Source organism: Melitaea cinxia, chromosome 10 (genome assembly GCF_905220565.1).
Source record: "Melitaea cinxia chromosome 10, ilMelCinx1.1, whole genome shotgun sequence".
Lineage (NCBI taxonomy): Eukaryota > Metazoa > Arthropoda > Insecta > Lepidoptera > Nymphalidae > Melitaea > Melitaea cinxia.
Window position 1 is genome coordinate 13,684,627 of NC_059403.1, and position 25,946 is coordinate 13,710,572.

General features: G+C 35.9%; 1 protein-coding gene across 1 annotated transcript; it reads left to right on the forward strand.

The window, feature by feature from the left end:
* The first annotated feature begins 368 nt into the window (after positions 1–368).
* Positions 369–25,630, forward strand: LOC123657448. Its single transcript, XM_045592991.1, has 16 exons — positions 369–454; positions 10,199–10,319; positions 10,439–10,568; positions 11,461–11,775; positions 12,310–12,448; positions 13,276–13,417; positions 14,289–14,423; positions 15,676–15,779; positions 16,532–16,620; positions 17,320–17,438; positions 18,079–18,190; positions 21,405–21,557; positions 22,890–23,011; positions 23,931–24,035; positions 24,631–24,839; positions 25,480–25,630. The coding sequence occupies exons 1-16, from the start codon at positions 369–371 to the stop codon at positions 25,628–25,630; spliced, it is 2,232 nt and encodes a 743-aa protein (XP_045448947.1).
* The last annotated feature ends 316 nt before the right edge of the window (positions 25,631–25,946 follow it).

A 25,946-nucleotide genomic window follows, 5' to 3' on the forward strand; every position in this document is an offset into this window, starting at 1 on the left:
TTAGTCCACAATGGACGACGAAATTGAGACGTTTTACATCTATTAGGAGGTCGTGATGGCTCAAGGAAATTGAGAGAAATTTTATTATTAAATACAACCACTTTTTAATAAAAAAATAAAAATAAAACTATAGTCACGTATTTAGTATTTTGTTGTTGTTGCAACTTTTGTTTATTCGGCATATTAACTTTTTTAAGACTTTTAAAAATATTATATAACTAAAATGTGTATGTATTTTTTTTAAAGTTTTTATAAAGGTAAAATATGCTTTTTAATCTGTGGCAATATGTCGTGCTCGTCCGAAGATGCACAGTGCAGACGGGGCGTGGCGCGAAGCGTTTATTAACATGTCATTGGCAAGCATAAACATGACACGGGTTACACTGCACGGACCGGTTCCGCGCTCCTGCGTTAAAGCCTCCTTTGTTCTCTCGCTTTACACTTGTTGTCTATGGTTAGTGGCTTTGTTTATTATACGATAGAAAATAAACTAACGATAACTGAGAATTATATGAAATTTGTTTTATAGTATTAAGGTATACATCTAATTTATGAAATCTGTTAATCAAGGATGGTTACTAGCTAGCGATGTACTAATTTGAAGTACTACTTATCGCATTAACAGCATTTGTAATACAAATGCGAAAGTTACTTCTAATGTTACAATATATTTTTGTTGTTATATTTGAAAAAATGGGATACCCGAGACCCGACAGACGTTGTCCTGTCCAATGCGTAAACTTAAAAAATAAACGTTAGGTTTCTAAAAATTTTCTATTTTCAGCGCATTTTCTATATATTTCACTCCGAAAGAATTCATTTTTATTTACATAGAAGATTTTTAACGAATCACCAAACAAACAAATAAAGGGTTGCCACCTACTTTTCGGACTTTACCTACGTATACCATAAAAAATTGAAACAAAGTTATCAAACAAATGTAACTATATATCAGTCGGCTGTTACCTACAACATAAAAGCATTATGTGACTTAGCTTAGGAACAGACGACCGTGTGCGTGTTTTATATCATATTTATTTATTTAATCTATGAAGTTAAAACCAGTAGTCTTAGTAAGTATTAACTAAGAATTCAAATATTTTTTATTAAATACGTTAATTTAAATTCGATACATTTCATTTGTCTGGTAGCCCTAAACACAAACGATGTTATCCATCAAGCGGGGCGTTTTTAAAACGCGATAATGCGTTGTTCTTTATTAATGTAATCAAGTGTTACATTTCTATTAAGACATTAATCTGGAGGCGTCCGTTCTTCTAACTATGTTTTAATTACGGGCCACGGGCGAAACAGCTGGATACTCGTAATAATTACAGGCTGGGAGCCGACTGTGCTGCGTTTGCATCGAAATGAAGTTAGCACGAGCAATAGATATTAGTTATTTTATTACTTTAAGAATTATTACTTTTATTTTTTCTCGGGAATTTAAAACCTACAATGACGTGTTAAACTTATTTAAATTATTGGATTAACCTTTTACTTTAATTAAAATTGTCGTACATTAAGTTAATTGTAAAGGTAATTTGGATACTAGCTTGTGCTGCTTACCTAATACACTGATTACTGACTGACATGAAAAATGTACACACATTTTTATTCAAGTAATAAGTATTTCTCTGTTAATTCTCTTTTTTATACAAGTTTTGTTAGTCATTAGTGACCATGGCGTCTGCACAGACGGCCAAATATCATTTTCAAAATGACAATCGTGGTAGGTACCTGTAGGTGAAAGTTCCTCGCCTTTTTACAAATTCTAGCCAGTAAAACAGTACAAAAAATATATTCTGGTAAGCAAGTTTACTCGAACGTGTAAATACTCTTCGTTGAATGATTGACGGCCGCTAGTTGCTAACGCTTACGACTCCTAGCCGAAGTAATCGTAATTAGTTAAGGGATTAGCCCTCAAGTAATGTTCTATTTAATAAGAGAAGCTCTCGATAAAGCGCTATTAAAACAATCTCACACAGAGGTGAACCACTTGAATCTAAACCCTTAGAATAGAACATGAAAACCTTTTAGATATCAAAGTTTAGTGTGCCTTTAATGTTTCTCTGACTAGTATAAAATCGTTTGATTCAAGATAACTTGTACGCATAAATGGTGTTTGAGAGAGTTTGAAAGAATGTTTCACTCTACAAAATTAGATACTTAAGTTTAATCTAGCACACTCAGTTCACGATTAAGAATTTTTTAAATCTTGTTTTTGCTCTCCTATAAAATGATGACACAGAGACACAGAAATATACACTATACTTTCCTGAGCGAGGAAAGCTTTGTTCAATACTTTGATTTTAAGTTTAATTACTGTTTTTTTCTTTGACTTAGGTTTCTAACATGTAAGTATAGCGACACACATACATCCTACTTATATTGCAACCTTAATTGTAAAAATTATCTATACTACTACTACCTTAATATAATGAACCTTGTATTCATTATATTAGGTTCATCATTATTATCACTTCAGCCTGTTGCAGTCCACTGCTGGACATAGGCCTCCTCAAGTTCGCGCAAGACATCACGGTTTTCCGCATTCCTATATGAGCCTTTACCGGCAGTCTTACGCAGATGGGTTTGCTAACACGCGGTCTCTACTCCAGGATACATCTGCTCCAGGGGTCATTGGTCATGCGACACAGGTGACCAGCCCACTGATACTTCAAGTTGCTAATTCTGTGGGTTATTCTATATTTATTTACTATAGTTAAATTAATCACTAACACAATTCATACGTACACACACGTAAGTAGCTGTCTATATCTTTACATTACTGGTACAGAAATTATTTATTTATACAATACTTGCAATAACTAAAATTAATTTCAAGCATTGAATCAGCCTCTAAAGTTCCACTACGTGACGAAGGACTCTTGAGCTCAAACTGTTGAGCTTAATACACAACGCTGCTCCCCTGCGGGCTCCACGGTGTCTTGCAGGCCATATTCAATGAGTACTCGATACTACAACAAGAAGTCTATCTCCTTTAAATAGCTACTCTAATTTTTATGTTCTAAAAAATTGTACCTGGGTCTAACTATAATTAAATAAGTAGGATAAGATATAAGTAGATATCATTATGGTAAACATTGTTTTATTTTCCGATCTAGTACTTTTTTTTTAATAAATTACTATATAGAAAAAAAATTAGTTTTATTATTTTTGACATCGCTGTGTGGCTACGGTAGTAAAGAATATAGCCACCCCCTCTCTTCCCGTGGGTGTCGTAAGAGGTGATTAAGGGATAGCACAGTCCCACTACCACCTTGGAACTTAAAAAGCCGACCGATGGCGAGATAACCATCCGACTGCTGGATTTGAAATACACAGGCCGAAGACGGGCAGCAACGTCTTCGGTGCGACAAAGCCAGACCTGCGGTCACCAATCCGTCTGCCCAGCGTGGTGATTATGGGCAAAACACGTGAGTTCGCGCCATTTTTGGCGCGAACTTGTGGAGGTCTATGTCCAGCAGTGGACTGTGATAGGCTGAAATGATGATGATGATGATGATTTTATGACAGTCATATAATTTATAAAATCACATTTAAAATATCTTTATGTTTATTACTTTAAAACTTCACATACCTAAACTAGGCGTTTCTTTAAAATTATAAAATAAATAATTTTATTCTTGGCTCTTCAAATATATCCTCAGACCACAGATAACACAGGATAGCAATCGCGTTAGTTCTAATATGATGCAAGTACTTAGATCACTGTTAAATAACAACATTACTTGGACTTTATCATTTGATAACCATCCCAACCCTATCCGTAACCGATATAGATAACAATTATCTGATTTAATAATAAGTCTTTTATGATTCATTAGCTCATATCATTGATTGACAGTTCAGATTTTAGTAAGTATCGCTTTAATTTTTGGATATTTTCTGGCTGAAGTGGTTTCATCATAATGATAAAATTTGTGACATTATTAGAGATATGTAATTTAATAAGTATTACCTAATACTAATATTAAAATGAGATATAGGTAGACGACACGTTTGACAATGGTCATAGTTTCTGGCTGAAGCTCTAGCGGTCACGTTTTCGATCCAAGCACATGACAAATGTTTGTATACACATGGCATACAAGTGATTGCCATAGTTGGGGCATTTGTGAATGTTTTGTATATTTCCGGAATCCTGACATAGGATTCATATATTACTTGCCGCTTCTTAGTATGATGAATTTATTGTTATCATATTTAAATTTCAATATGTTTATATTATATACTAGCTGACTCGGCAAACGTTGTCTTGCCGCTAAACGCTATTTAAAAATAGGAGTTGGTGGTAGAAGGGTGAAAATTTAGGGTTGTATGTATTTTTCAACGCCAAATCATAATAAAATAAAAAATAAATAATTTATCTAAAAATTAAAAAAATTAGGGGTGGACTACTCTTAAAATTTAGGGGGATAAAAAATAGATGTTATTCGATTCTCAGGCCTACCCAATATGCACACAAAATTTTATGAAAATCGGTCAAGCCGTTTCGGAGAAGTTTAACTACAAACACCGCGACACGAGAATTTTATATATTAGAAGATAAATAATTGTGTTTGCAAGCAAACGAAGAAAAACCGACTTCAATTATATCGACAAGTAAAACAACGTAGGTAGACAAAAAAATTGTCAAGTAAATACGCATTATCAAAGATTACTCCAAAAGTTGTAATCACATCTCGATGAAATTTAAATGTAACCACATGATAAACATCGGTTTTAGATTTAATTAAATATCATCAAAACCTTGTACACCCAGTAAAAAGTTTTTAAAGAGATTTAAGATTTTCGAGAGATTTCCTCGATTTCTCTGGGATCTCATCATCAGATCCCAGTTTCCTTGTCATGGTACCAAACTAGGGATATCTCCCTTCCAACAAAAAAAGAATTATCAAAATCGGTTCATAAACGACGGAGTTATCCGCGAACATACATAAAAAAAATATATATGGTCGAATTGAGTAACCTCCTCCTTTTTTTGAAGTGACTTAAATTTGCATAAGAAACAGCAGTACATTACTAGTGCATAGTGGAACCTATAAAATAAATGTAAGTAGGTACTAACCGAGCTACGTAGTTTAACAAGATTTGTATTAATGGCGCATTTAAACCGAGACGTAATAAATACACTACGAACCGATTCCTTGCTACGTTTTCGAGCAAAAATATACTATTAGCATCAACATATGACATCCATTTCACATATTAAACGCCCGCGAATTATCAGATAACTCAAAAGGCGTAACAACCGGCAATTTAAAGATCTCACGAGCGCGTGAAATGGAGATATTAACGCAATTTACGATGCCTAACAACCGCCAGTAAACTATAACATCTAGGATATATCAATAAAAGCTATTAACATCGATCAACGTAAGTAACTGTCCTGGGGTATTACCTCAAATTAAGTTAAACGCGCCGTCCAAGTCTATGGTAATGATAGTGTCTCGCCGCCTCAAGCGCGAACCTGACTAGGGAATGATAAAAATGGCTGGTAGTCGCAAAACGCCTATCAGAAATAATCACCGATTTGCATTCTTAGTATGTTATGTTTTAAGTATCTCACACAGCACCAGTATCGCGAATACGTAAGACTAGCGTGCTAACTCTATTTTACAGATAATAGACTATGATAGTGTTTAGTTTTTAAAAAGGCTATATAGTCAATTTTTTATACTTCTGTGACAGCAAACCAGCGTACCCACCTGATGGTAGAATGAACACTACTTGAGATTTAGCTATGATCATCTGTAAGGTTGAGGTATTTTCCTAGATGGGGTGCTACAGATTTCGAGCAAGATATATCCTACTGTTCCCTACCTCAAAAAATGTAATAATTTCGAGAGCATTACGAAAAGTGTGATCGGGTGAGGCGAACGGTGCAAGAGATGGAGGCACACATTTTTAATATGATATTAAAAAATGTTTAGAATTTTCTAATGTGTGGGTAACACAAAAATAAAAATCGTACATTTTTTTTCTCTCTTTCTCTCATAGCTAGTTGCATTTCATATATCTAAGACACAATGCCGGTCTATTGTGAAGGCCTATTGCTAAAGGAGTTGGTCTAAAGCACACTCGTTCATTTTTATTATTGAAGTACGTAAAACTTTTTGACGCACGCTTGACTTGGGGAGTAAGCTGGTGAATGAGTGAAGAAAGCGTTACGAAAAGTGTGATCGGGTGAGGCGTACGGAACTTGAAAGGGAGATATATGAGATTAAGCTAAAGAAGTTTTACTTCAGTCGTGTGGTCTAAAGCAAACTAATTTTTTTTACAGATGTTGTATAATATAAGTGATGAATAGTCTGTTGCCGCAGTTTGTAGTCGTCAGTCGACTTTTAACACAAGCATTAAGTTGCTTATCTTAAGAACAGACAACGATGTCTTTATTATAATTACAGTTATTTTGTGTTTCATTTCTTTTTATAGATCTACATCTATGAATAATTAAACAAATGTCATAAATAAGTTTAGTTTATACATTAATTTTAATGGAAATCGTAAATAGTATGTACAGCTGCTTTGAACTAGTTAGGTCTTGAGCTGAAGTTAGGTCTCATTATCAATAATAATCCGAAGCAGCCTAACAGGAAAACTATCGTAATCGCTAGTGTTGCCCAAATTCAGTCTTGGTCTTGCAGTCTTGGTCTTGTTCTTGCGTTTTTGCAAGACCAAGACCAAGAACAAGACCGCGTATTTTTAGCAAGACCAAGACCAAGACTGACCGTGCAAGACTTGAGCAAGAACAAGACATAGCCTGCAAGACTCTTGCGTCTTGCAGCTAGGACTTAGCGCTATTTCACTGAGTAGTTAGGTGTAACAGTTCGGTGTATAGGTAGGTACGCTTAGGAATTCTATGAGACGCAAAAAACTGTATCAAAGAATATGAAAAACTGGACCTATGCGCATTACGACTAATACCATAAACATAGCGAATAAAAAAATATCTATTAAAATCAAACTGAGTGCATGCATGGTTATGTTTTAACCATCGGCACTTTGATAATGCGGCATCAAAGGTTTTATACTTACTTCTCAAAGAAATTTGCCGCTTTTCGGAAGTACATGGTTATGATACACGCGCCGGCGGCTTCTTTTGAAATCTAAAACAATCGTTGCCGCCACGCCGAAATCATAACATTTGACACTATTTGATTGCCGCCATAGGGCGTAGGTATACTCATGCAAAATAATTTCGAATTTTAAGAGTACCTACAGGTGTTCCAAAGAATAAATAAGTTTCAGAGTGCTTAGAATGAAAATGAATACATTATACTGATCACGCAAGTAGTATTATGATTAGGATAAAATGGTAAGGATAGGTAGTAGATGTCATATTAATTCATTCTAGTAAGTATATATTATAATATTGATTACTTATATGGTTTTAAACTAATTACTTAGGTACTATTATTGTACATTTAGTCATTATATTTCTTAAGTTTTTACAAGAAAAAATAGCAAAAAGTGTTCAAATATCACCCGTACTATGGCTATGTTAATTCAAGCTCACAATGTTCCAATTCTAATACGTTTTTCTAAGATTTAAAGTAAACTTTAATAAATAGTAATAGACTAATAGGTAATTGCAAGACTTGCAAGACTCTTGCTGCAAGACCAAGACCAAGACCAAGACTGGGAGCGCAAGACCAAGACCAAGACCAAGACCAGGTGTATTGGCGCAAGACCAAGACCAAGACTGGCTAAGTCTCGTCTTGTTCTTGCATTTGGGCAACACTAGTAATCGCTATAAGAGGCTACTCTTAATAGCTTTCTTTAGATAAACTTAAAACATATTTATTTCATAATCGTTATGATGTAGTAGCATGACCACTTGTCTTAACGAAGGTTCGATTCGTGCTGGGAGCAAATATTTTAATTTTGTTAGACAGGTTGTATATCCTGGTGGTACTCCTCACAGGGTCTAAGAGAAAACGTAAAGCTTTCGGTCCCGGTACTTATCATAAACACCGAAAAGTTATCGGTACACCTGGTACTATATCTACGTTTACTACAAACACAAGCATTGGCTATGTTGCCTACCTTAAAAACAAACTTCCGCGTGTGCGGGTAAAAAATCTCAAGTAAACAAAGCTGAATATATAAAAATTGAAAAAAATGCGATTCGTAAAACGAACAGCTAAATAAACAACTGTAGAGACTAGATATCTCAATCGACTTTCAAGTATGTATAGGTTTGTACTAGTTAATAATAGTACTTACTTCAAATTACTATGTCTACATCAAACTGTAGGTTTGTAAAGGTAAAAGAGTGCTTTCGCCGTTCTAATACGTGCTTTAGTGTATTTGTTCTATCGTTCACACTTTATTTGTTTCTTACGAGTGAAGTAATAGTTGGTAAATTAAAAAGATACTTGAGTTATAATCATCATCATCACATCATCACAGCAGCCCTTCACAGTCCACTACTGGACATAGGCCTCCACAAAGTCACGACAAAAATGATGTGAACTCATGTGTTTTGCCCATAGTCACCACGCTGGGCAGGCGGGTTGGTGACCGCAGGGCTGGCTTTGTCGCACCGAAGACGCTGCTGCCCGTCTTCAGCCTGTGTATTTCAAAGCCAGCAGTCGGATGGTTATCTCACCATCGGTCGGCTTTATAAGTTCCAAGGTGGTAGTGGAACACGAATCACTAAAGTGAATAATTCTTAATTCTGATGTTGTTTGATTTTGTTCCATACAACTAGATCGGCAAGCGTACGGCTGACCTGATGGTATACGTATACGATTACCATAGCTTATAGACGCCTGCAATACCTTCTGGTGTCATCGCAAGCGCGTTACCGACCTTACCCCCAGTCCCCCAGGAGCTCAGGTCACCTTACTCGCCACAGGAACACTGCTTGAAATCAATATAATATATAATTAGCTCTGATATCTTGTTATTTTTACTATGATATTTTATTTGATTATGATATCTAAATAAGTTTTCGTAGCATTGCCGTAGACAGTAAGTAGGTAGCAACTAGCAAAAATATGTTATCTGTTTTCTTAGTAATTGATTTTTATCTTGGTGTAAATCTGCACTAAATATGTATTGTTTATTTGTCTTTAAATACCTATTATTCTACAGAACACGGTTAGTGCAACCAGACATGAAATATTTTAAAGATAAGCCATAAATTATACTCCCTTAAAATCTACGTCGGGAGCGGCTCCCAACGCATATCTGCGTCTCTCTCACTAATTGGTTACTCGGGCCTCTGAATCCAATTAGAATGGCGCGAAACGGGCCTTCCTGAATTTATTATGCAGCTCTTGTTTAGTTTGCTGGTCACTTTAATTGAAACGTAGTGCGTAAATCGTCTGGCCAGCAAATAATTAGCTTTAAAACGTTTTAATTTAATGCGTCTGTATTGTTAGCGACTTAGAAATTTTATAATTACGAAATAAAATTTTAACAAGTTACTTTGAGTATTATGTGTACGTAGAATAGCCAGAACGAGATATAGAACAAGGTTGTTTTAAAAAGCATAATTGACATTAAGTATACTAGTTTTTTTTTTTACTGAAATAAAATATTTGGCGTGTCTTTCCCTACTTTTTTCTCTACCTTCTGATTTAAAGTTCAAGAAAATGAAGATTGTGGTATGTGCTGTCACCTAGAGCCTAGTAGAATAACTTAAAACATAATTAAGAACGTTCTGAATGCGCCACCTAGTAGTGACTAGAATAAGCTTACGATAAATTTGCAGTGTTTTTACAGTTATATTTTACTGTTATATATATTATATTTTACACTATAATGGAAATGAATATGTAGCAAACAAAACAAATCGCGATTTTCAGACAAAGTAGAATATCTTCAAATTTCAAAATTTAATTTTTAAATTTCAATTCAAAAACTATGAATATTTTTTTCTAGCAACAAAATTTAAAACAACAATAAAAAATTTAAATGTCAAATTGTTAATGTCTTGTTTATTTTCAATCACGTTTTAATTCCTGCCAGTTTCAGTACTAACAAATTATAATCCATAACTTTTAATAAACTTTTCATTTAGTCACGACTCTTTACTTTTTTTAAAGTAAAACACTTAAAAAAAGCAAAATGTACCGTATTTTTTCAAAATAGTTTCAAGTCATACGACGACACGACACGAAATAGCATTTTTTTTTTATGTTTTAATATATAATTTCAGGAGTTTTGTGGATCTGGCTACAATAACTACGCACCGCCAACATGAAATGGAAGCAAGGATTAACGTTTTTGCAGATAAATGTGACCTGGCTATTCAAGATATTAAAAAATTAAAAATGCAGGTAAGCAAAAAACTTGTAGTATATTACTAATATCTGACCTACATCAAGTTTAGGCTAATTAATAAAATAATTATTATCTTAAAGTACGTTTATAATGTCATCTTATTCATATTTTTCAGGCTCAAAGTTTTTTGGGTCGCTTAAACTGCCAACCTTCAGAGTTGAAAGAAAGATTCCTAAGCTGTATGAAACAGCTAGATGAATACATATATCTTATTACAGATTTTAATCTTGCGATGAGTAAACTGGGTAAGTTATTGGATACTTATTGTTTTTCAGTTGAAAGGCAATTTACAAAACAACCAATTTTATCATAATTCTTAAAGATTTTTTGTACGTTCTTGAGGTCTTCAAGGGACAGTTTGTCTTTGTGGTCATTACGATAGTAATGTAATGCTCACTAATCTTTTTTTTGGCATTTTATTGTCAAAAATGTTAAGTTTTTTTTTGGGTTGCCTTGTTTAAATTTGAAAGACAAAAAAAGTATTAATATATTTACAGTATGATATGTAGCTTAACTTTCTGTATTTAGATGAATAATAAAATATATTTACTCAATACTTTACCAACAAGTTCTCAAAAGAGATTTTTATTATTTATTTAACATTATTTTTATGTGTGTAAACTCTCTTTGAGGATTTTTGAAAGACATAAAATAGAAACAAAGATTAATAAGATAAAATTAATAGAAATAAACATTCAGAAGATAGAAAAGAAAACATAAACATGCATTTAATGTTTGCAATGTATTAACTTACAAATAGATTTACAAAAATGGTAAAAATAATGAGTTGGTGCAGCAATCACAGCATTGTTTCTACTCTTTTATGTATGGTTATGTATTTGTATTTTGTATCTCTTTGAACCTTATGGTAAAGGAGTAAATCATAGGGGTCGATTGAATGGTACATTTCAGTCAGTCAGTCAGTTCAGCTTATTGCAGTTCACTGTTAGACATAGGCCTCCCCAAGTTCACGTAATTCGTCGGTCCAACAGGCCGGAGGACGTCCCACACTGCGTTTGCCAAGACTGGGTCTCCACTCCAGAACCCGTCTTGAGTTAATTAAATAAATAATCTTAATTTACCATTAGAAGGGGTACATTTACTAATTTATTATTTACAACAAATATATTATTTCAGATTCAACTATCAGTACCAATTCTACACCTGTTCTTGATGTCTCCAACCGTCCATTACCCCAACCACCTCTTGAAACGTTTAACTTAATAGATGCTTTGAGTGAACCAACTCCATCCACTTCAAAAGCTCATCCAACTGCATGTTGCAACCAATACCCATCAGAGAAGCCAATTCAAAAGAAAATACCCAAAGAGGACCAACTCCTGATAGCGTTCTCAAGTGCATCATGTTCTTCAGAGAGTGTGCCAATATCTAAGATTGAAAAGGAAGTGCAATGTGAAATTGTAGAAGAAACTAAGAAACTGACATTAGATGGTAAGCTGTTTTAATTTTTATTCATCATTTGAGGGTTATAATTTGTAAAGGATAGAAAGTTCGAAATATATATGAGTTAATTGTTATTGGAAGGAATCTGAACCCAAGATTACTTCTTTTAAGAAACATGGTCACTTTTTTTATTGCAGAAAAAAAAATTTAAGACTAAATTTTATAGAGTTTGTGGTAAAAAATTCTATTTTCATAATTGTTGATGAAAATTCTGATGATTGTGATTAAATTTTCAAAATAATTGTTTAACATTAATATTTGAAAATACTGTGTAATAAAAAAATGTAATTTTTACCCTAGCGTGTAATGTAACTTCCTCCTGTCAGTTGCACCGATAAGTTACTACTTTCTGAACATAAAAAGCCATAACTTAATTTAAAAGGTATATATGTATTTATAAGTAAACAAATAAACAGAATTCCTCATCCAAACAACTTATGTAAAAAGATGAAGGATAATATTGAACACAAAATACTATGCAAGTACATTGAATTACTACTAATTGTAATTACTTTATTTCAGACACAAGTCTAGCAGTGGAGGAATGCAAGCTACCAGCGCAAACATTGCTTCAGATAGATCACATATACCCTGCAACGATTATGCATGTTGATGGCCTCTCTTTTTGGGTGATTGCTGACGATATTGATGATGTCTACAAGTATGTGGAAAAACTTGCTGTTCTAAAATTTTATACCCTTAACTGTAATAGTTTAACAACCGTTTTGATGGAGTGATACGTGTGCCTTAATACCGGCACTTTGCAGTTTTAAGTCCCGCTTGGATGCTAATTTGTATTTGTGCAAAAAGGGTCTAGCCGGATAAGTATGACGTGTCGGCCTCCAATTGGGAACCTTTATCGAAACTTATGTTTTAAGATCAACATGATGTACAATTTATGTACATTTCGAGACCAGGTCGCAATCATTACTGTAAACAAACAGCCTTTTAAAATGAAAGAATCGATTAAAAATATTAATGTCAACATTCTGGATGTACGAATAATAGTAAAAGTATGCGTAAACTTCTCGATGAATTATGTCAGAAAACTATTTTGACTTTTAGCAAATTCAACAAAAATTTTGTTTCTCATGATTGAAAATAAGCCTATACATATTACCAAACACCAAATTATATATCGATTAATTTTATTTTAAATTAATAATTGTTTTATATATCTTTATTACTTTTTGACTAGCCTGTTGGCGCAGTTTGTAGTGACCCTGCCTTCTGCTGCGAGGGTTGTGGGTTCGATTTCCACCCTGAGTCTGGGTGTTATATAAATATTATGTTAATCGAAAAATATATATATATATATATATATATATATATATATATATTTATATATATATATATATATTTATATATATATATTTGTAGCTATGCCAGTCGGTAGTTACCTATATCACAAGCATTAAGTTGCCTACTTTAGGAACAGACGACCGTATGTGTATTGTGTAAATATTTATTTATTGTTAAAAATTTTAGGCTAATGATTCAAATGACAAGCTATTACAAAGAGAATAGGAAACAGCTGAAGTTGGACGAGGTGATGGCGCTCACATATTGCTCTTATTATGACGACGAGAGTGACTGCTATTATAGAGCCCTCTTTATTAGACTCACAGAGGTAAGTTTACTTTTATTTTTAGTTTAAATTGGGTTTAGATACATGAAATTTTAACTGTATAAGCAGCTCACATTGTGTAAAAAAAAAAAAAAAAAAAAAATATTAGCATTCTGCACTCCTCTATATAAACTATAAGTGTACAAAATTTCATACTCATCCGTCCGCTCAATTTTCTTAAAAAGGGGAACAAAGTTTTTGAAGTGTTACTTCACATATTAATGTATAGATTTCTCAGGTAGGAGACTGATAAATATTCTTTTTCATTTCATTTCCATTCTTTCGTTATTTAAATTATAGTTGAACTTCACGTGGCTAAGACATTCGTAAATAGGTATTATTTTATTTCATACCAGATTTTAGTGATTATTTTATTTATTTAGTACCAGGATGACTTGAGTATTGCTTAGGTATTCTTAGTAAACGCAGGCAACACCTATTTATAAAATTGGCTTAGCTACTTTTTCATATCTGTGTATGAATTAATATAAGACGACATTTTGTTACAAATTTAGCAAAGAAAAATATTGTATTGCTCGTCATGTAACGCTAATAATATAAATAATATTTATGCTTAATGTTCGAGTAATTTTTTCCATTTGGTACTAGAATGATATGAGTGTGGCGGAGGTATTTTTAGCGAACGCACTCAACGAATGCCTGTTGTACATTAGCTTGGTGGTTTTTTTTTTCTTACCTTTATACAAAGCGTGTCTAATGAATAGTATAATCAAATAATGTATGTCATTGTTTCATTGTTTATATTATAAATAAAGAAAAATATGGCTTTATTCATGTAACGCGGTGTCCGTTTAAAATATTGCACCATATTTTTCGCTAAATTTTCATTATAATTTAGTATATTGGGTACCAGGATGACATGAGTGTGGCGGAGGTGTTCCTAGTGGACACGGGTGAAACAAGGTGCGCCTCCATTGCTACCATACAACCTCTCGATCCGATCTTCTGCAAGAAGCCGCCCTTCGCACGTTGCTGCCACTTTGCTGGGGTTCGTACAACATTCCTCAAAAGACAAACTAGCCTTATATTACTAGGCCTTCTTATATTATTAAGAATATACTTTTTATACGTCTCCAACTCTCACAAAATGAACTACGGTAGCGCTTACTCTTAAAGCTCTATATTTTTATAACAATGATGCTTGTCCTGCAAGCCCTACAGAGCGACATTATGACATCAGGGCTAATATACGAGTGCCATCGAGCTCTGACGAAGGTAAGTGAAACAAACACCATTACCCTTCAATGGATAAAGGGACACAGTGGATCGCGAGGCAATGACGCGGCCGACCGACTGGCGAGGAATGGATCGGAGATGAGGGTCCACGGACCCGAACCCATTCTGCCTCTGCCATTCGGATGGCTGCGCAGCCAGCTGCGACACAACACCAAGGTAATGCACCAAGAATATTGGACAAACCTAACTACCTGCAGGCAGACCAAGGAAGCTCTTCCGACGATCAACCCAGGATTGTCCCGCAAACTTCGCGGTTATGGAAGAGCCCAGCTCCGACTACTGGTCGGGGCGCTTACGGGACATGCCTTGCTTAACAAGCACTTACACAATCTAGGTGTTACAGACAGCCCCCTGTGTAGAGCGTGCCTGGAGGCAGAGGAAACGGCCTCACATATCCTGCTGGAATGCGGTGGTGTGGCGAACTACAGGGCACTACACCTTGGGACACCGAGGTTGCTCCAGGAAGTCGTCGGCAACGTGAAGGGTCTGCTAGGCTTCCTCAAGGAGCTTGGCTGGCACGAATAGTGCCCACCAGCCGATCACGCAAAAAAGGCGCATCAAGACGTCGAGTTGCGGAAAATAGCCCGTGTACAACAACAACAACAACAATGATGCTTTAATATGCCATAAAATACAAACTTTATAAATTAAATATCATTTGAAGTCTTTTTAATACAATTTTTTATAAGACTAGATTGGCAAACAAGTATACAGCACACCCGATGGTAAGCTCTTACCGTAGCCTATAGAATCCTACAACACTAGAAAGCGCGTAGGCGACCGTACCCCCAACCTTCACCAGTAGTTAGTATTATTTAGCTGTGATCTTCTGTAAGGTCGAGGTACTGTCCCAGTCGGGCTGCTCCAGATTTTGAACAGAATATACTCTGTTGTACTCTACCTCAAATTTTAATAAGTAACAATCGAAATAGGTACTTATTCGCTGACCTCTTTGTGTAATATATGAAAAGGTAGTAATTGCTTAAAATATTTAATGTCAACAGGTGGACCTACTGGGCTATCGCAGCAAGGAACTACTCGAGAAACAGGAATTGTTTTTGAAGAACTATATGGGCGAGCAGTGTAACATCAAGATTGATGACAAGTAACATATATAAATTAATATTATTTTAACTGAGGTAGGGCACAGCAGGATTTCCCTGCTCAAAATATGGAGCAGTCCGACTGGGGAAGTACCTCGACCTTACTGAAGATCACAGCTAAATAATACTGCTTTCAAACAGTATTGTGTTCCTGTTGGTGAGTAAGGTGACCAGAGCTCCTGGGGGGATTGGGGATTGGGTCGGTAACGCGCTTGCGATGCTTCTGGTGTTGCAGGTGTCTATAAGCTACGGTATTCGCTTACCATCAGGTGAGCCGTACGCTTGTTTGCCGACCTAGTGACATAAAAAAAAAAAATTCTTTCTAATAATTATTTATATGTATGTATATATATCTTTTTATTTAATAAACATTTAAAATTCTACTGTAGGTTTATCCGGACTGTCATCGAATTGTGGATCAATTTTTTTAATTGTATATTTTTTCAATGTATGTGCAATTGATTTGTATCTCTGGAAAACTAGTTAACAAATACACCTAGCATTGGAACTAGCAATAAAAAAGAGTTGCAGTAGCGATACCTGGCACTTACATTTTCTGCTCACTGATTGCTCTTGAATCGTCGTTGTCGCTTTTGACAATGGCAAATTAACGACAATAATTGCAGTTTTGTAATAAAAAAATATTATCTACATCAGATGGCTATTTACCATTTATTATTGGAACTATATATTATTTATACTATATACTATACATTATTTATTATCTAATCATATTTATTTTTGTAACATTTTTCAGTTCATCAGAAGCTCTGGATGTTTACGTGATTCTACCATCAGGAGATACCATCAATGACCTGTTGGTTCATTATGGACTAGCACTTAAAAGTAATTGTAAAATTATTATTAATTTCAAATAATATGATTTATTATAAAATATTTTATTAATTGAAACAACCGGTAAATCTTTTTTGCTACAAACTTATTAATAAAACAATCTACACAGTGTACCTCGACCTTACAAAAGATCACAGCTAAATAAGAAATTTGAACAACAATGCCACGTTTCTAATTTTATTGTTTAGTCATGATAATCTTACTTAGTTAACATATAAAAATTATGGAATAAACAATATTATCTCTACCTAATTTATATAATGTAGTATCTGTCAAAAAGCATAGTCTTGAGCACTTAATTAAAGGAGAGAGAGAGACAGAAAGACGTTTTACTGCGCAACGATAAATAAATATTTATTTTCGTTTAAAAATAATTGATTTATTAACTGATTCCAAAAACAAGTGACAGTTCTGAAATCGACTTTTTTTTATATGTGTTAGTCACCTCATAAGTTTTTACTGGATGTCTTTATCCAAAAGTGGTACTGCTTATGTGGTAGGACCACTTACACGGTTAAGTTTGAGTGAGATCTGACGAGTATAGTTTTTGAATAATTTTCTGATAGTGCGTATTAGTGACTATTTTTTCGACTACCGTATGCGTTGATATCATTTTATTACTTAACCGTGTTTATTGAATAAATTTTTTTTTGTATGATAAACAAAACTAAAAGAAATATTATTTTTCAGTCGACAAATCAAATGTATCAGCGGACAGTGACGCCGCCAGAGGTTTGAAGGAGTTGAGTGAAGCAAACTTCGATATAACGGAGGGTCCAGAGTACGAAGACCCGCTTGTAGCTGTTACGGTATTTATTTTATTTATATAATTATTGTATTGTATAGCTATTGGCGCGGATATTGAGCGATTGGCGACAGGGCTGCGATCACTTTGCGTATGGTGCAGCGATCGCAAAGAGACAGTTATACAGGTGTCCCAAAATTCGCGTATTTAATCGGGATTGTAAAATGTTACAATACTTGTTAGTTTTATACTTAAAAAAAAAAAACAAGTAACAAAAAGTAGTTTGACTAGCCCATTGGTGCAGTTTGTAGTGACCCTGCTTTCTGCTCCAAGGGTTGTGGGTTCGGTTCCCACCCCGAGTCTGGGTGTAATATAAATATTTATTTATTAATTTATAATTATATGTATTATTTATAAGTATGTTTATCGAAAAAAAAATATATATAGCTATATACCAGTCGGCTGTTACCTATAACACGAGCATTAAGTTGCTTACTTTAACCGACAACTTTACTGGAACAGACGACCGTGTGTGTATTGTGTAGATAAAAAAAAAAAAACAAATAACTAATATACAACTTAAATACAGTAAAGGAGGCAGGCATGTTTCTTGTGTCCTCCCATACAATCCTGCAATCATCACGGTTATGTTATTATTGTATAATAAAATATATTAATTTTATTATTTCTATATAATATTCTAGGGCTACCACAGCAGAGACGAAATGGACATCTGCAAACATTACAAGGGCGGTCCGGAAAAGACTTGTTACAAAGGATTTCGCTGCACCAAGAGACACGTCTTGAAACATCCAGGTACTTATTTGAGTTTATTATTATAGTATTATATAGTATGAAAAAATATATGTCTGAGTAGTGACAGGCAGACGAAAGAGAAAAAGAGATAGAGATAAAGAGAGAGAGAGTTAAATATTGCGGTAAACGTTCTTAAAGGCTCCAATCGCGTGTCAGAGCTGCATAGCATAGCTGCATGAGCATATACACTTTTTTTATTAGCAATTGTACAAGCGATTCTGTTCGCAATTGATATCTTTCTCAAAAGGCTATTAAGATAAACCATGTATTCATTTTGTATTATTGAAATGGTCTATGATAAAAAGGGATTTTTAGCGAGTTACAGCTCATAGATCTTGTTTGGTTTAAAAGGAAACTCGTTTGTAAAGAATGGGAGTATCCATAAATCCATTACATGATTGTTCAAAGGAATAAAATTAATAAAATAGTAAAGTCTTTTACATACATAAGAATTATGAATCTGAAATTATAATAATAATAATAATAATAATAATAATCATTTATTTCAGACAAAAATTGTCCATAAAAAGTGTTAGTAACAATGATCTTATAAAACTATGTTAGTAACAATACTAAAACAAAATTAGATAAATTACATAATATTAAATACTAAATACTAAAATAGGATACTTTTGACTGGCCGATGGTAGGATAGAAGTTCTACTTGACTGCGTGCAGTCGTATCCAGTGCTCCATTATCGGCGAGTCAAAACTATCCGTCAGTGCGCCCAGGATGGTGTTGGCGCTGGCTCGCACCCGTCGCAACATTGATGCGCTACGCTTGCGCATTATAGCGCCAAAAGAGTCCACCCCCGCTTCGGCGAACATACCTGAAGCGCTGCACCGCCAAGACAACCCCATCAATAGCCTAAATGCATTATTATAATGGACGCGCAGACCACTGTATGCCTTCCTCGTGTAGTTCACCCACAGACTACAAGTGTAAAGCGACTGGCAATATGCTTTGAAAAGCGTGATCTTAACTTCTTTATTACAGTGTGCAAATCTGCGGGCTAACATATTGCAGCGGACGGACAGTGATCTGCGCTCCCTCTCCATGTCCTCGTTGTCTACTAGATTCTCGACGACCCAATGGCCGAGATATTTAAAACGCGATACTCTCTTTAGAGCTGTACCATAAAGAGACACAGTTGGTACATGCAAACAGGGTTTTTTACGCACTTTAAAAGTCATGACTTCACTTTTGTTGACATTGTATCTCAAGCCATGGACCGTCGCATAAACCTCGCATATTTCTAGCAGCCTCCTCAGAGCACCGATCGATGGGCTCAGCAGCACCATATCGTCAGCATAACTTATATTATTTACACAAACACCTCTAACATGACACCCTATATGTGTACTGCTGAGCTCATCGAGCAGAGCGTTCATGTACAGATTAAAGAGTCTGGGTGAACTCAAACCCCCCTGTCTTACGCCGCACTCCAGCCTATACTCATCCGACAATGAATCAGCCCATCGTACTCGGTTACATTGGTGTTTGTACCAGAAACTAAACAGAGATATTATTTGATTGGGCACACTAGTTTCTTTTCTTAATTTGTCCCATAGCTTATTATATGATACAAGGTCAAATGCCTTCGACAGATCAAGATAACATGCATACACCGGTGTCTTTCTTGAAGTGTAGTATTGAACAGTCTGCTTGAGACAGAGGATAGCACTCTCAGTGGACAGACCAGGCCTAAAGCCAAACTGAGCGTCGTTTAATTGGAGGTGCCTAGCCAAGTGCCGGTCAAGCAGGCTGTCCAAAACCTTAGCTACAGTAGTCGCAAGTGAGATTGGTCTGTAGTTAGATATATTAGACGGATCACCTGTCTTATTTTTAATAAGAGGAACTACTAGGGTTCGCATCAAGTTGTCAGGAAGATAAGAGTGACCAATGCACAGTGTGAAAAACATTGACAAAGTTCTCGGCAAGTGAACTCCAGCGTGCTGCAGGTGCTCGATGCTAAGGCTGTCATGACCAGGTGACTTCCCTCTAACCATGTTTTTTATAACAGATGTGACTTCTTTTTCTGTGAAACTAATAGTCAATTCCCTGCCAGAGACGGTCCCATCATCGAACACCTGCTCCGCCACTGTCCTTTCTTATGGAGACTTTACCATGAAATGTCTTTGAAATATATTGGCTATTTCATGGGGCTCATAATGTCTCTCACGTGTATTTATCAATGTTCCCCTGTGCCCCACTTTACATTCTCTTACATCTATCTGTACTGTACTTATGATCTACTTTGAATTTAGACTTAAGTCTCTTAAGATCACATCAGGGTTACCACTGCACTGTACATATTTATGACTGTATCTACGTGTGTATTTAGTTACATATATTTAAAGTAAAGTTTATTTTAAGTAAGGTAAGGTACTAATATTGCTCTTAAGCAGTGTTGCAACTTCTTGGGGGCATTGGGTGTAACGCGCTTGCGATGCTTCTGGTGTTGCAGGCGTCTTTAAGCGATGGTAAATGTGCTGTGTGGCTACGGCACACTAAAGAATTTAGCCACCCCCTCTCTTCCCGTGGGTGTCGTAAGAGGCGACTAAGGGATAACAATTTTCCACAACCATCTTGGAACTTAAGAAGCCGACGACTGATGGCGGGATAACCATCCAACTGCTGGCTTTAAAATACACAGGCCGAAGACTGGCAGCAGTGTCTTCGGTGCGACAAAGCCAGTACTGCGGTCACCAACCCGCCTGCCCAGCGTGGTGACTATGGGCAAAACACATGAGTTCACGTTATTTTTGGCGTAAACTTGTGGAGGCCTATGTCCAGCAGTGGACTGTATAGGCTGTAATGATTGAAATGCTTACCATCCTAGTTAAAAAAAAAAAAAAAACGAGTGTGCTTTAGACCTCACGACGGAACGTAGTTCTCTCTTTCTACACTAACTTATATCCCCCTCTCGAGTTCCGTTCACGTCGTCCGATCACACTTTTCGTAACGCTTGTTGTTGTTCACGGGCTCTTTTCCGCAACTCGACGTCTTGGTGCGCCTTTTTTGCGTGATCGGCTGGTGGGCACTATTCGTGCCAGCCAAGCTCCTTGAGGAAGCCTAGCAGACCCTTCACGTTGCCGACGACTTCCTGGAGCAACCTCGGTGTCCCAAGGTGTTTCGTAACGCTTGCGTACGCTCCGAGTGGAGCGCGCGATGAGGAGCTCAACTTGACCTTGACCTTGACCTTGCCCGCAGACGGCTGGACGCGCGACCGCGTGCCGGTGGCGGCGCGCTGCCGGGCGCGCGCGCTGCCGCCGCCGGGCTCGTGGGCGCGCGCGCACGTCACGCACGTCGCGCACTTCAACCGCTTCTACGTGCACTTCCTCGACGACAGCGACCCCGCACTCGGTACGTTTCACTTCCGGGCTGAGGCTCGGCAGGAGATTTCTTTTTTATTTATTTATTTAACAATTTATGTACACTAGGAAAGCAAAAGGAAATAGCTCTTATAAACAATGCTGGTACAAAGGCACTACTTATCCCATGATGGAATCTCTTCCAGTAGTCCTGCTACAGGAAACTTATAAAACAGTCGCAAAATTAGCGTGTACAATCTAAACATATTGATAATAAAAATATAATATAAATACATAATTATACAATATATAAATAAATACATAATAATTTTTACACACGTAGATACAAATAATACTATTTTTTTTTTATTATATTATGGGCTTACTCTTGACCTCAGTCTAGCTCTAGAGCACAGACGAGGTCGAAGATGGAGCGAGTTCGCCCAGAAGAAGCCTGTTCGCTCGCGCTTTAAACATGTTCGTATGAAATCGGAAATACAGACGCCGGCAGAGAATTCCATTCCTTGGCTGTGCGCATTAAAAAAGATGATTCGAAGCGAAAGGAGATTTCTTGCTCGAAATATGGACCGGCTCGAACGGGGAACTACCTCGACCCGACAGAAATTCACAGCTAAATAATACTGCTTTCGAGCAGTATTGTGGTCCTGTTGTTGAGTGAGGTGACCAGAGCTCCTGGGGAGATTGGAGATAGCGTCGACAACATGCTTGCGATATTGCAGGCGTCTATAAGCGATGGTATGAGAGTTATTTGACGGGCGATACGTCTAAGCTTGTTCGAGCCGTCCCTAAAATAAAATTAATCTTCTAATATATAAAATTCTCGTGTCGCGGTGTTTGTAGTTAAACTCCTCCGAAACGGCTTGACCGATTCTCATGAAATTTTGTGTTCATATTGGGTAGGTTTGAGAATCAAACAACATCTATTTTTCATCCCCCTAAATATTAAGGGTTGTCCACCCCAATTTTTTTTAATTTTTAGATAAATTATTAATTTTTTATTTTATTATGATTTGGCGTTGAAAAATACATACAACCCTAACTTTTCACCCTTCTACCACCAACCCCTATTTTTAAATAGCGTTTAGCGGCAAGACAACGTTTGCCAAGTCAGCTAGTAATAATATAATATTATTAATTCCAGTAAAAAATTTTTTTTTTAATTATTCTCTTAGCTATTAGGGATAATAGTCTAATTCGGTCAAATAAACAAAGTTTTGTCATAAATGTCAGTTTAAGCAAATTAGAATACAAAACTATACACCGGTCAGTCTTTAAAAAAAAAAAAAATTAACTAACAATAAAAACAGCTCAATAGTCGTAACATATTTAAAAAAAGAACAACAAAACATATAAACATTTTTTTTATTTATTACAGAAAATATGCCATCACCGAGTTTCGGGGTAGTTCTTCCGCCGACCAACCTGAACTCCCTCATTCTAGACATGAACTCTCCCGCCACTAGATTGACGTACAAACCACTTGAGGTAAGAATATAAACAAAATTAATATTCGTACTTATTATTACATTTACATTTTAGGACATGACGACAAAAAAAAATTTAAATTAAAAAAAAAGGTTTTTCATTCATGTAGTTGAAGTTTCTTTAAAAGCTTACACAGACAACTACAAAATAGATTCGTCTTTATTAAATTAATTATTGATTCTACTACCACAGATTCAAAATTATTGATTTTACTAAAAAAAACTGCAAAAAAACTCTACTCTCTTGTACTATTTTGTTAGCTATAGTATAAAAAATTGACGACGCGTTGGCGCAGCGATCATAATATTGTTGCTGTTTGTTATGCTAGCGGTAGCGTATTCAATCGTCGCTCATGGCAAACATTTGAATAGATCATACATACGTTGTCTGGATGTTTGCGCTTGTGTATTGTGTATTTGCAAACCCGGATACAGGAGTTCATCCTGATGGCCTCCAGCCATTGAGTGTGAGACGTTTATTTTAATAAGTGTTAATATACAATCCTCTGTTTCTTAGAGCCACTTAGTGCCTGTGTTTTAGGTAACAGCTGACTTTTTTTTTTTTTTTTGAGTTTATACATTAAGAAATTATATAAGGCGGCCGATATGAAAAAATATGGGCATTAAAATCGTGCAACAAATAAACAGCGGTGACTGAGAGCGTTATAATGCTTATAGCGTAGCGAGATGTTCGTATAATGGTATACAACCGATTACGTTTCGACCGAGCAAGCGTTAATTTATTTTTTAATTTTAATTGAAGTAAAACTTCTTTACACACGCTTGACTTGGGAAGTAAGCCGGTGAATGCGTGACGAGAACGTTACGAAAAGTGTGATCGGGTGAGGCGAGTGGAAATTGGGAGGGAGATATAACTTAGATGGAGCTGAAGAAGCGGTGTAAAGCAAACTCGTTTTCAGATGATACCGGCGCCGGGTGAACTGGTGGCGGCGCTGTACCCGCCGGACGAGCAGTGGTACCGCGCGCGGGTCATCTCTTCCACCAGGACAGATCAGAGCGTCGAAGTGAGTCAGTCGCGGGACCAGGGTTTCCAGTCTCGTCCAAAAAATTTTTTCGTCTCCACTTTTCTTTGTTATACTTAGACTTAAGAGTATGGTTGATAATTTTTCTATTCAGCGCATAATTTTCCCAATTTTTGTAGTTTGTTATATATTATCCAAAAACACCCCATTTTATTAAACGACAGTTAAAAATACAATAAATATACTATTTTGTTTCCATATTGTGTGGTAAACAACATCCGCTGTGATGTAGTAGTACGTGCGCCATGTACGCGCTTACACACCGACGGTTAGCGGATTCGATTCCCGCTCGGAATGGATTTGTATTTGTCCAAATATTTCTTTTCAGTTTGGATGTCTGTCCTTGTGTGTCTCCCCATCTTGTCTCGGAGAGCACATTAAGCTGTCGGTTCCGGTTGTTACTAGAGATATCTGATAGCGATCGTTACTAATGACCATAACCTGCAGTGGAGCAGAGTGGTGGATTAAACTCCAACCCTTCTCCTACATGAAGAAAGAGCCCAGCTGTGGGATGTTACTTACAGGCTGAATCATGATTGTGTAATCAAAAATATTAAAAATTATTTTTGCCTTTCAGGTAATATACATAGACTATGGCAACGTTGTCTGGGTGAAGGAAAATGCAGTACGACAACTCGAACCCCGGTTCTGGGCTCTCGAAGCTCAAGCCAGCCGCTGTGTGCTAGCCGGTGTCACCGCTAAGACATCCGACTCGAGTCAATGGGCCGCTGCTAAGAATGCACTCCATGCGCTCATACACGAACAAAGGCTACAAGTACATGTGATGTAAGTTATTATGATGTTTAATATTATAAGTATTTGTTGAGGTAGGGCAGAGCAGATATATTACGCTAGAAATTTCTGTAGAGCCCAGGGAAGTACCTTACAGAAGATCTCAATCAAATGACACTATTTTTAAGTAGTGTTGTGTTGCTGTTGTGAGTAAGGTGACCAAGTAGTATAAGACAATAATAATACATAGAGGAAATATTTATAAAGCTGAAATAAATAAATTATTTTTTTCGAAAGTTATATAACCGATAAAACATCACATTATGCCTCATCTTACCGATACAGTAATCTTATCAGCAATGGAAATAACCATAAAAGTATCAGGTTTTAATCGTTAAATACTTTTCGAACATCGTAAAAACACACCTAACTATGTATACATAATATCAGTATGTAATACTAGCTGTACCCTGCGGTTTCATCACCGGTCATTTGGTGGAAAAATATACTAAAATATTATATATAGCCTATAGCCTAACTCTGTAAATGGGTTATCCAAGAGAAAAATAATTTTCATTCAAACCAGTACTTCCTAAGATGAGCGCATCCAAGCAAACAAACAATCTTTACAGCTTTATAATATGTATTAGTATAGATAAGATTATCTTAACAATCATAATATTTTTGTTAACAGAGCTAGACATTATGATGAGGTTACAGTGGAACTATTTGACAGCGAAGGTGTTAACATAGCGGAGCTACTAGCGGACCAGGGGTTCGTGAAATTGACGGAATACGATATAGATGACGACACGAACGTAAAACAGAAGCTGGTAATACCTTAATGTCCTAACTTTGTAAATATCAACTTCCTTATGCTACGTCTAGATATTCGCTAAGTAAATCAACAGGCACCGCAGATGGGAAACTAGCTTAATAGTTATGTATTTAATTGGTAGAAAATTCTTTTTAGTATTTAAGAGTCCATTCTCGTGTCATCTAAATTGAGAACTTAATTTGAGTAGCATTTGAGATTACTTATACGTATTCACTCTATACATAAAGACATATACGTGAGGAATATATAATATGGCATATATGGCATGGTAAATGTATACTGGTTATTCTTTAGATCTGACTGTCAGCAATATTTGAAAAATT

What these genes read in the sequence shown, in the direction of transcription:
- LOC123657448 (XM_045592991.1), top strand. Translation starts at nt 369, where the DNA reads ATGACACGGGTTACACTGCACGGACCGGTTCCGCGCTCCTGCGTTAAA. An exon ending in TTAAAAAATTAAAAATGCAG is followed by an intron (nt 10,320 to 10,438) that starts GTAAGCAAAAAA and finishes CATATTTTTCAG; the next exon opens with GCTCAAAGTTTTTTGGGTCG. An exon ending in TAAGAAACTGACATTAGATG is followed by an intron (nt 11,776 to 12,309) that starts GTAAGCTGTTTT and finishes ACTTTATTTCAG; the next exon opens with ACACAAGTCTAGCAGTGGAG.